Genomic DNA, 12,604 nt, shown 5'->3' with positions numbered 1-12,604 from the left:
CATTTTGAAGTAAAACAATAAAAATAGACAAAGCAATGAACTCAATGACACTGAAATTCAAAAAGATTCAGAACAATCCGGAATAGGACCTAGTCTATTCTGTTACTTCCCTTTACACACTGCCTTGTTTATTCCCAGGAAAAGTCAGTAAAACTCGAGTTCACTGTGTAAGTCCTTCAACCAGCAGCAGCCATTCGGTTTACCTGCATGTCAGTAAAGTTAGGTGCCGACTGGGTTCTCTGCAGAATTTCCAAATTTTGAAGGAGTTTGCTCAATTCCACAAGGTTGGACTGGCAATGGGCAAGATCTAATGGAATCAGAAACAGAAATATGTTAGCATTCCTCTGGGTGGCAGTGGAGGTGGTCGTCAAAAAGGAATCCATCCAGAGATGGCCAATACGATTCGGTGACTCCACAGTGATGCAGCGATATTGGCCAATGAAGCAGAACAGGTCCTTTTCTGGCTTAAAACATTGGATAGAGAGCTATTAAAAATCTAAATCAAATGATGTGTGCTCCCTTCCCGCGAGCCTGGGTCTAAGCCATGCAAACAGACTCTCATCTTCCTCCCCCAGAGCGACGGAAGGGTTTGGATCAATGCTTATCACAGTGCACCACCTTTAATATGTAAAGCTAAACACTGTCAAGAACATGGAGTATTTGTGCTATGTAGACCGTTATTACACATTTAGAACATGCCTCCTGGCATGTGTGCTCTCATGAGCAGAGTGCAATAGGCCAGGGCTACACATCTCTGCTAAATGATACATTTTATAATTATGATCGCTCTTATCTTTTGTGGTCCATTGGTAAAAATTTCATGTCTATTATCCTTGCTCATCATTGCATTTCAAAAATCTGAGTGGTTCCTTACATATCCAGCAAAACATGACCAAAGATTAATTAGATGAGGCCAATCAACATACCGTATATACTCGTGTATACAGCCGAGGTTTTCAGCACTTTTTAATGCAGTTTTTGTGGTGAAATTAGGTGACTTGGCTGATATTCGGGTCAGCTTATACTCAAGTATATGCGGTAGATAGTTACAGCTGGGGATTTTAGGTGTAGGTTTGTGTGTGGAGTTGTTGAAGCATTTCATAATTGTATTAACTGTTTCATCTTACAGGACAGAAATATAAATTTGTAAATCAGTTGCCAAAATTCCTACGTCAACTTCATTTTCTATCAAATTAAAGGGAGTATTTGGTCCCATGTCTAGAAAACCAGAAAAAGAAATTCCTCCATGAACATTTTAATCGACACAATTAAAAAAATTAATTGAATAGCAAATGAAATGGGAAGGTGAGTGTTCGGGGACTTTAAGGTGGCGCTCAGAATCACCAGGCCGCTGCTCTGAGCAGCCCCTGATGGAGCCCCTGGTATTGCTACCGACTGTGGCTCAGCTCCAACTCGTGACGACATCTGCACACCAGAGCAAGACGTTGCGCAGCACTGCACCCTCTGTGCCACCACTAGTGTGTTGGAGTCCATCACTGCTGGCAGTGCCAGGACAGAGATCGTCCCAAGTCCGTCCTCCCACACTCTCGCTGGCCCTCGCCCTCAGCAAACGTGAGGTCCGCCTCTGGTATCCATTCCTCCTGCTGAGCTACCCGGGCCCGGGAGCCAGACACTGATCTGTTGCCGCCCCTATGCTTTTCTTGGCTCAATTTCCGGAAGTCAATTTCCTGACCCAGTTTTTTCTTCTTAGTCTACAAATTTTGGAAATGGTGACCCTAGTTAAATACTGACCTTATTGGAATTCAGATTTGAAATACGAATGGTGTAACGTCAACATTTCAAGCACCCTCCGTTCCTCTCCTGCCTTTTTATTCTACCAGAGTGAAAAGAGAACTTTTCGAATGAACTTTATTCAAGGCAAAGGACCCCAAACTAAGAGTCGGTAGACATCCATCTGCTCTCTGTCTGTCAAGCAGTGACAGGGGTACTGACCTTACCTACCTTCCTAATTAGGAGCCCTGGTGGCATCGTGGGCACAAGGCTGCCAATTACAATGTCAGCAGTTCAAAGACACCATGGGAGAAAGACAAGGCTTTCTACTTGCATGAAGAGTTAGTCTCCAGAACCCGAAGGGGCAGTTCTACCTTGTTCTATGCGGTCACTATGTCCTATAGGGGATCTACTCCATGGCAGTGAACTCGGAGACTCTCCTGATTTAAGAGTAGTCACTGAGAGGGTGGAAGAGCCATTGTCTGGTTCTCTGGAAACCAGAAACGGAGTGTAAACATATGGACCCTGCTCAATCTAACGACGCTGCAAGATTCGTGCCTCGGAACAGGACACACCACTGCTCACCACTTTTATCGTATGAAACGTGGAATTAATACAATTCTTGGCAGGATTTTCCTGGTTGTCCTGAGGGTTTGGCTGTATGTAAGGAATACAAAGATTTACCTACAGCAATAAAAATCTCTGGAGTTCCAGTAAATTAAGATGAAAATCTAATTTTAAGTTCTGAATGATAACAAAAATTATGCAAAGAAAGAATGACCTAGATCTTTCCCATAATAGTTAAAAATCAGAAACTTAAATACCAAACAGTGCACGCATCTCTCAACATGCCTGCCTTGTCCCCAAAGAAACATACAACCCAGCTAAAGAATGATTAAATCAGTGGTACTAATCCAGAGTCACCCAAGCGTTCAGCTAAGTACAACTGATTGGGAGGAAACTGTGTTCCCAACACAATTTTGAGCACAAGGAGCAGAGCAATCAGATGAGATTCATGGAGTTAACATTCTGGTGAAAGAAAAAAAATGTCCTACTGAAATTAAAAAAAAATCTGTCTACCCAGCTACATTGAAGCCACTTTAAAATACAAAGTTTTAAGGCTGTGTATATAAAAGGGCAAACATCTCTGCGTTCCAGGCAATCACACAGATGACTTCAGGACTTCAGCTAATGAAAGTTCACAGCTCTGATTAGCGAGGCCGTTATACGTGTCCATAATGCGACCAACCGCAATCGAGTGAGCAAAGGACTGGCAGATTAAAAAAAAAAGTGCCCCAAGAGTTTAGCAAAGGATAGTGTGAGGTCATCAGATCATCCTCCCAGGAGAGTGGAATTACTCCAGGTCTGGAAGACGGATGGGAGAGATTCAGCAGAGCAGCCAGGTGGATGGAGAAGGGCAGAGAGGGCACTGTTGGGTGGTAAGAAACACCCGCGCAAGGACAGCGGGATGGGGATGCGTAAGTGTGTTCAAGAGAGAGAGCAGCCAAGTTTAGTTTGGACTCTTGCAGGGCCCCATGGAAGGCAAGTTCAGAAGAAGAATAAATAGAGCCCCGAGCTAAAAGCCTGGATGCTAAGTGCTGGGCTAAGCAGTTTAAACTAAAACCCTAGAGCAATGGGGAACCAAGGATGGGTTGTTTTTATGGGCATAAGATCTATTTTAAGAAATATCAATCCTGAGGGAGCATGATACAGTGGGAAAGAATTGGCTTTGGGGTTAAATTGGCTTTGGCTGCAGCCCCAGTGGCTCCACTTTGGCAGCTCGTGACCTGGGCCCAATTCCTTAACCTCCATGCACTCGACTTTCCTCCCCGGCCAAGTGTGGACTAATGGCAATACTGCACTAAGTCCTGGAGGAGAACTGAAAGGCAGGACATAGGGCCTAGGTAGAGAAGACAGCACAGGACGTGCAGGAGCTCCTCCCAGACTGAGAGAGCGTCCGGGAGTCTTTAGCAGCCCAGAGGGAGAGGTGTGAGTCAACGTCCATGGCTACTCATTGGACCAGACGGCAGGGCGATGGTCCCAGTGGGTGGTCTCAATCTTTTCAGCAACAGAACTGGAGTGGAAGGCTACTGAATTTACAGGTTATAAGAGAGCCAAATCAACTTAGAACCACTTGCAGAGGTCTAGTGAAATGATGTTTGGCTTCAACCGTTGACCCCCGAGTTGACCCTCGAGTAACACGGGTTTTGATCCTCAAGTAACACGGGTTTGAATCTCAAATTGATAAAATGAAGGGCAGTATAGGCAGTATGTTACAAGGCGACCCTGGGTGAATTTTTAAAAATTATCTTGATAATATGTTGAGCCCAACTTCATTGGGGCACATTGCAAATATGACATTTCACCATTCTCTGGACATACCAGTTCAGTGACATCCATCGTATCCATTGTGCTGTCCTGCCACCCTGATCAAGTCTCACAGGATGCCATCACCCTCCCCTGACACTTTCCTCTTTTATAAGATTCTTGTGAAAGTAAAGTCATCTGATAATTTTGAGTCCCTACTTAAATTTAAATAAACAATTTATTTCAGATTTTATGGACTCTAGGCTTTTTGGAGACACTCTGAATCACCTTTAAACCATTAACCAAAAAGTCTTTGTAGATCCAAATAACAGGTTAGCCTGACTTGCAAAACATGTCTGCCTTGAGCACTGTGCTCCTTCAAGATCTTTCTACATGAGAACAAACGGACAGTAGCACGTTGGAAGATGCCATGGGAAACTTAGGGGACTGTGAGTTTGTGCTGATGAGGGAGGTCTAAGAAAAGGAAGGTGGGAACGGTTACACCACTCCAAGAATGCACTCAGTGTCTCTGAAGGGCACCTGCAGACACTGTTGAATTGATGTGGGTTTTGCCATCGGTAAAACTACACTCCCTGCTATCGAGTTCATGCGACCCAACACGACTGAGTAGGGTAGAACTGCCGCTGTGAGTTTCTGAGAGTGTAATTCTTTACAGAGTACAAACCCCCGTCTCCCTCCCAAGGTGCAGCTGGTGGTTTTGAATTGCTGACCTTGGGGTCAGCAGCTCAATGGATAACCACCAGGCCACCAGGGCTCCGGATTGCATTGTAGAGCCTCAACAATACTAACAACAAACAAGAGAGCAACCAAGGAGGCAGGAGTAGAAGGAACCCAGGGAGGAGGGCAGAGGCAGGGGAGAAGCAAGGCATTGTGGGCTGAAGGCAGCACTCAGTCATCATGTGATTGCCCCAGGGTGCTGGTGTGGAGGACAGCGGGGACTAGTCATGAGATGAGGTGTGTGGGTGGAAGTCAGGGTAAAGGTAAAACCCAGGGTGAGCCTGTGAGCCTTCTGAGTCAGAAGATGGAGATGGATCTAGTCTTCAATTACGTAGCTCTCTTTTTTTTTTGTTTGCACTTTGTCACCGGCTACCCTGGGGCAGGACTAACCTTCTGCACACCTGTCCATTTCTTCTGAGTCCTGAAGCCAGGCTGCCACTTTACTCGGGCCTGTCGTACAGGTGGCAGGGAGGCTATTGCTGCACGGCAAAGGCGGTTGCCATGACAAACTGCTGGGCTGCACCTGCAACACACTCAGGATGGAGCAGATGGTTAGGTAAGCAGAAGCAGGACATAGGTCAACAACTGTCACAACATGCGACGATTCTCACTAAAACATTAACAAAGTTAGGGCCTGCTCAGGATATGGGAGACTCCTCTTGGCTAAGTGTGGCATGGTGTGCGTGGTTGAGCCAAATTTCAAAACCCCAGGAGCATTAAGGAATATCTTTAAAGTAAAAACACTGTCATGAGCTGCTATGTCTTCCAGTCAATGAAGGGGCGCTCGAGTATTGTCCCTCCGACTCACCAAATCAGATCCTAAAGTTATCCTGTAAATTTTGGTTTTTTAAAAGTTTTATAGTTCTATTGATATAAAATTCACATATCATAAGCTTCCACAGTCGCTTTTAAAAAGAGTGGTGTCTACACCAGCACAATCCATTCTAGTGCTCCCTCCCCCTTCCCGCTGTCATTGTTTGCTCCCCAATTCCACTTACCCTCGCTCCCCCATCCACTAGAAACCATTGCATCAGTTATTGTCCCTGTGCACCCACTCCTTCTGTGTTTCCTAAACTGAAAAATTATCCAGTAAGTTTCTTAATTAATGATTGAAGGCTTTTTTATCCTCTCGGAACCCATACACCATCAGCTCAACATCTCACCAACCCTGGGAGATTCCTAAGTAGATTATTCACCAGCAAGCAATCTTGCAATTCTTGAACCGCATATTCGAATTGATACTATCTTAAAAGTGACATGACTATTATCTGCAGCTGGCAGCATGTGCATTAGAGGTCTTAGGTGAGAGAACGGAAGCTAATGTTAATGAAGCACTAAATACTCAATGCAAAAAGAGACACTGCCCAAGAAGCTAGGGCAACTTTAAAACTTTGTATTTGATTTTAATATTCAATTACAACTGATAGTGACTCTTCTAAATTATTATGATGTGAAGGGTGCATATGCTTAGCAAACCCAGACTTATTTATTACTCTCCCGGGGCCCCAAACCAATTAACGTTCAGGGGTCTCATAATTTGATATTTCGGATGCAGGCAAAGTGATACAAAGCTCTTCCTAGTCTTTACTGCATTTTGATCAATGTAATAGAAACCTTGCACTGGGCTAAATCTTAGAGGCACATCATTAGGTCCCTAGCACAATAGATCTTTCGTGAAAACCAGAGTCGAACAGCTCTGTTATTTCAAGGCAAACAGAGGATTGGGTTTCAGTTCTACATTCTCAGATGGCACCCAAGTGTTTAATTCATAACACCAGCAATGAAAAGAATCTATCTTTTATCAATACTCTGGTGTCAAAGACGCAGGGCGGGGCGGGGCTAATCCAATAATTAAACATTTGTACTTATAAAAGGTCCATCTGAGATACAGCTCTCATTTAATTTGGACTCACTCTGGAAATTTAATCGGGTTCTCTGCTGCAGAGAAAAATGGGGGTAATCTTGGGCCTGTGAGATGGGTTGAAGGGCCTCTCTTCTTTCTGTCTCCTGTCATTGCTGGTTCAATCCTTTCAAGTCAAAGTGCTTTGCATGAAGGTGAGCAAAATCGGATCTCTAGGAGGAAGATCTTTGAGCAGGCACAGGTTAGCCAGGCTGGCCACCAGAATGAAGCAATACACGCATAAGGTTTGAGAACCGTGTGAAATAATAATTAAGGGAATTTAACAAAAAGCACTTGAATGATCTCCATTAAAGATGCCCTGGTGGCGTAGTGAGGTAAACGTTAGTCTGTTAATGGAAAGATCAGTGGTTCAAACTCACAAGCCCCACCTCCGGAGGAAGATGAGGCAGTCTGCTTCTGTGAAAATTGCCTCAGGAACCCTGTGGAAGAGAGCAGTTCTACTCTGCCCTGTGGGGTTGCTAGGAGCCAGAATCAACTTGAGACACCAGGGGGTAATGTCCAGAGATTCCAGTAACCTCGTTTATGAGCACCTACTGCATGAGCTTTTCCAGTGTTCTGCAAAGGAAGCCTGCATGTGTGCATTGCATTCAGTGCTGGGCAAACCAACCGAGAGGAGCAGACTCTGCGTTGACACGTTCTTGAACTCAGGTCCTAGAGCCTTTCACCTTCATTTCAGGTGCCAAGTATGAAGCTGGAGCACCTTTGGGTGCAACATGGCACCATTTGAACAGCCTTACTTACTGCAGGAGAACACAGCTGTCCCCTAGCCTGCTGCCATAACCTTGACTTTTGAGCAGGTGCCGTCTCTAGTGCGACAGCACCATGAACTCTCATCACAGCTGAAAGGACGACGCCAGCCTCCTTAAGTTAGTCTGCCACGAGTCTGGAAACAGAGGCGTGGGTTCAGATTCTGATTGCTCTTTAATGGCTGTGCCACTTCCGAACCAACAAGCATTCATTGTCTCTGAGTTCAGAGATGAGTGGTGTCAAGCGCCCAACAACAAACATGGTCACTACGTAGTAGTCCCACGGGCTTCTATGCATATGACTGTCCTATGTTTAGGCGGACTCACATTAACTTCACAGGCAAATTCACTGTCTTGCTCTGGGTCATGGGTACGTCATAACCCAAGCCAGAAAAGCCAGTGTCCTTAGCAAAAAACCCCCAAACTTTAGGGTCTTCTGCTCTTTATCATCACCCAGGGAGGAACCTGATTTCTGGAGGCTGAGTACAGCCTAATTCTTTCCTTCATGGTCACTGTGGGGCTTCTAAGAGTGACCCTTTGGACAGAGTAGAACGACCCCTGTGGGTTTCTGAGACTGTAAATATTTTCAAGAGGAGCAAGCCTCATCTTTCTCTTGAGGAGTGGCTGGTGGTTTTGAACTGCTGGTCTTGAGGCTAGCAGCCCACTGTGGAACCCACACCACCACCAGGTCTATAGAGCCACATACAATTACACAGAGGAAGGGAAAACAACCACCGATTCTCTTGGTGACCCATATTTCTGCCTCATCCATTCTTGTGGTTCACTGTGATGGCCAATGTCACCACTGGTTTCTGAGTGTTTAGTTTACAAATAAGTCCTCCCTTCCTTTCTGGTTTTCCAAAGGAGACTCCATTGGTTTTTTTTTATATTTTCCACAAAAACATCCACGGAGCAAAGCCGTACCTTTCCATCCACAACGGAGACATTAGTAGCTGGTGAGGATTCAGCTGTGGAGGTTGAAGGGAATATATGAAAACTAGCATCTCGCGGGGACCTCACAATTTCATTCTGACGATACAATCGGTGGTGGCGCAATTTCGAGACCCAGGCATCAAACCAGTCCTGGGATTTTACCTAAAACAAGGAGAAAGCAATGGGGAAACCCGTTTCGCGGTTACCATGGACGGCACCTGCAGTCCCCCGCTAAGAGCAGAGCCTTGGAACACGCTTTCACCTTCAAGTGATAGATGTGCTCTTCCGTGTCGAGGTCTATTCGCCGAGCCTTCTTTTTAATCGACATGACCGAGAGGCCGACATCAATGCTCCCGTGGACCTTCCCCTTTTGAATCTGCAATCAGGAGACGAGTCAATAGACTGGAGGGGCATATCATGACAGGTGCTTCTGTGGTTAATTTACGTGACCTCAATGCAACTGTTCATATCGCCGTGGGAATGAGAATGGGATGTCTCCTCTAAGAAGGGGCTGGACCCGGCTACGGCTCTCTTCCTCTGAGGACGGTGGAAGTTGCAGCAACTTCACAGCAATTGCAATAAAGAAGCCTGTTCATCTCTCATTCCTACCTTTGGCACAGCCTACAGTCGCAATTCTTCATCATTATAGAGCACACGGTTTAGACGCCCCCCAAAGACATCTTTAGTGGTTCCTAAAAGAACAGTGGGAAATCTTTGACCCCGGCCCAATCCAGAACATCTTTGAGTAACCAACTGGCAACAGCTGCTGGGGCAGACGGAGCAGCTGGGACGCAAGAGCCCGGAGCAGCAGGCTCCAGCTTGTGACTGTCCCCTTGTGGGTCAAGGACACACAGCTGATTCAAAGAACGCGGTGGGGACAAAGCCTACACCTGAGTCCTCCGTTTTCTCCCCTGCGACCCAGCGATAACAAGGACGGCGGTTTCTAGTTGTGCAGGCAGGCAACTACTTACTATATGCAAGAGTTTGGAATAACTTTAGTGTTGGGATTCCCAAGAAACGGGGATGCAGGAACTAGACATAACGTTCAAGAGGCAGGTTTTAGGACAAGCAGCAAAGATCGCTCTAAGTCTCACAAGCAAACACACAGAAAAGCATGCAAAGCACGTGCAGAGAGCAGCCCCTGGGGTTTCTCTTCCACGGAGAAAGGGCCGTCCGACCAGTGCCTCACTTTCAGGGTTTGCACTTCTGTTTTCGGTGTCACAGGTCACAATCGTTCAAATAAACCTTCATTTAATTTTCTGGAACTCAGTATGAACTCTTCTCTAGTTTGAGACTGTGCACTAGGTTCGACTACATGCATACAACACGCATGGCACGGAGCATGGCGGGTAGCTTGTTACATGTTACAGGCAGAGGAATGCACAAAGCTGGTAACTACAGCATAAGGCTTGCATAAGGATGGTATTTACTCACTTCAAGCAGAATTCTAAATCAGTTTCTGAAAAACGTCCTGCGTGCTACTTACATCAAGTGGTGCCTTTGAATACTTTAGCATTCCATTATCCAGGACAAAAAAGCGCTGCAAGAACCAAACAGCCCATGGTTACTGCCTGTCTTCTGAATTATGGAAAACATTCACATTGTGGGTGTAACGCCCCTTGGCATCCAGTCATCAATATGTCTGATCATTGAAATGTACTTGTCTCCAGTGCACCTGGGCACTGTCAGTCACACTAAGCGGTAAGGAGACCAGCGTGTGTTCCCACATGTTAACCCACTAGGGCTCTTTGTTATATAGAGTTCAATGGGGAAGCAGCCTTTAAACTGTGGGTTTTCTCAACAGGGAGGATGTCTTAAGGCCTGCGATTGAGACCTTCTCAATGAACCGAGTTGGGATATTTTTGAAACTGAGAACCATGAGGAGAGAAAAGTAAAAATTAAATGCCTTGCTTCCTGGACATGTTTAGGAAGAACGAGGGGATTGGGTCTCCACATCAACCTGTGAGAAAGCCTGTCTGGATGGGGGTCTTTGCCCTGGGATGGACTCCCGACCTTCCCCTGGACACGATGGCTAATGCCTGGACATGCTCGGGTCTGTTACCAAAATGGAATTGTCTGGACAATTTAAGGAGTGGCATTAGGAATAAGCTCACAGCTCCATGTAGCAAAATGCTTTCATTTCACTACTAGCAAGCAATCAAAAATTACTTCTGAAATACATTAAGGATTTAAAATATATATGCACATATATATATTTACATATTTGGCAACTTTTGTCTCCACCAAGGTGCTCCTGGTCAAACAGATGTCACCGTGTTTGTTCAGTATACACTCCGGAACTCTGCTGTGATGTCCCTCCACTGCACAACTCAAAGGAGAACCACAGCTCCCAGGACCAACCCAACACAAGGCCTGACGCTCCCCTCTATTGTGCACCGATATTGGGAGAGTCCCTAGTGTCGGGACATCCTAATGCTGGAAAGCTTTGATCTGGTACAGACACCGAGCTGACCCAAGTGCGAGCACACGCTGCTGGTGCAGAGCCAGCCCTTCTATTCCTGTGCTACAGGTACTGGGTGATAACAAGGTAGCACAAGAAGAAAGAATCGCTACAGTTAACAAAATTACTTGATCATGCAACTGCCCAGGGCTTGAGCAATCACCCTTGCTGAGGATTAAATAAATGTATGGCAGTATTACACCAAAAAACAAAAGCCCCAAAGCAAACCAGACTCAATGTCGACTCATAGCAACCCTTTAGAACAGGGTAGAGCTGTTCCTGTGGGTTTCTGAGACTGTAATTCTTGACGGGAGTAGAGAACCCTGTCTTTCTCCTGTGGACTGGCTGGTGGTTCCCAACTGCTGACCTTCCACTGAGTAGCCCGGCCCGTAACCACTCCGCAGCCGGGGCTGCTGAGCAGCACCAGCATGACAGGCCTGGGGAAAAGGCCAGGCAAGGTGATGTTTCTCCTGTTGGTTGCCACCCCGCAGTTCAGCCTCACGGTGAGCCAGAGGTGCAGAGCAAAGCTTCTTTGCAGGGTTTCAAAGCTGTGATCTTTTCAAAGCAGATCGGCAGGTCTGTCTTCTGAGGCACCTCTGGGTGGGTTAGAACTACCAATCTTCTGGCCAGTAGTGGAATGCTTAGCTGGTTGCACCACACAGGCAATCCCAATGTGTGGGATAAGAAACTGTTCTGGCTCCGAGTGACGCTATAGGGCAGAGTAGAAGTTTCCATGGGTTTCTCAGGCTAAATTGTTCTGGGTGCAGAAAGCCTCATCTTTCTCCCAGGGAGCTGCTGGTCGGCTCAAACTGCTGACCTTGCAGCTAGCAGTCCAATCTATCACCCACGACACCACCAGGGCTCTGTGTGTGCAAGGGATGGCTCCTATGATGTATGTAGCAAAATCGTTATAGTTGCAATCCCGAAAGAGTGGCTGCGAACCTCTGCCGGTTTTGGAGAGCGCTACGTTATACCTAAGGATTCACACTAAGCGTGTTCCTCGGACCTTCCCCTGGTTTCCTCATTTCCACCAAAGCACCTTCGCAGAGAGAGTCCACAGAATGGTTGTGGGGTAAAAAAATTAGCCTGGCCCTGGATTTGAGAAATTGCAAATTGGGAAGGTCAGAGTTAAAGGAAAACGTGATCCCAGGAAAGAGAATGGTCAGGTGGGCAAAATGGGAGGAGGAACAAAATGGAAAGAGATTCCTGGCTCTGGCATAACATGATGGGCTCAGGAGAGGCAGCTTCAGACTGGGGAGAAAGCATCTTAGTCCGAAGCTGCAGGGATGATTTCATTCAGCCTGAGCCGCAGAGAAATGAGGCAGCATTCCCCATCTGGTTACTTTGAGGCCTTTCCCCTTAAAGAACCACAAAAAGCATGTCCTCAGGGAAGTTCCCCTGCATGGCCACCTACCCGAGTGTCCAGTACAGGGCCCATGTGGAAAACAGAGGAGATGTTCTGGCGGTTTCATAGGCGAGGCTGCGCGGTCCCTTGAAGGGTTTATACTGGGGGGGGAGGGGGGCGGCGGGGGGCGGGACATTTTCTTGTTGTTTGCTACTATCAAGTGAATCCCCAACATGCATGGAAAAAGGAACTGCCACTCTCACAACTGGTTGTGGATCAGACCATTGTTAACCTCAAGGCTTTTAACTGGCTGATTTTTTTTTTAAACATTGTATTAGGGGCTCATACAACTCTTATCACAATCCATACACACATCAATTGTGTAAAGCACATTTGTACTTCATTCTCAAAACATTTTCTCT

The 12,604-nt window shown here is 46.3% G+C and overlaps 1 protein-coding gene across 12 annotated transcripts in view; it reads right to left on the bottom strand.

Moving 5' to 3' along the window:
* OSBPL6 (oxysterol binding protein like 6) overlaps positions 1 to 12,604 on the bottom strand; it is a 185,113-nt gene that overhangs the window by 60,138 nt on the left and 112,371 nt on the right. For all 12 annotated transcript variants that reach the window (XM_045294636.1, XM_045294633.1, XM_045294647.1 and 9 more), the window contains exons 5-9: positions 9,863 to 9,916; positions 8,639 to 8,752; positions 8,368 to 8,538; positions 5,167 to 5,299; positions 204 to 307 (exon numbers count right to left, since the gene is read on the bottom strand). In XM_045294636.1, the coding sequence (XP_045150571.1) occupies positions 204 to 307; positions 5,167 to 5,299; positions 8,368 to 8,538; positions 8,639 to 8,752; positions 9,863 to 9,916 (576 nt within the window). The remainder of the gene's footprint in view (positions 1 to 203; positions 308 to 5,166; positions 5,300 to 8,367; positions 8,539 to 8,638; positions 8,753 to 9,862; positions 9,917 to 12,604) is intronic.

Source organism: Echinops telfairi, unplaced genomic scaffold (genome assembly GCF_000313985.2).
Source record: "Echinops telfairi isolate 266 unplaced genomic scaffold, ASM31398v2 ScPeMD7_3;HRSCAF=10, whole genome shotgun sequence".
NCBI classification, from domain to species: domain Eukaryota; kingdom Metazoa; phylum Chordata; class Mammalia; order Afrosoricida; family Tenrecidae; genus Echinops; species Echinops telfairi.
This window is presented reverse-complemented; position numbering and strand designations above follow the sequence as displayed.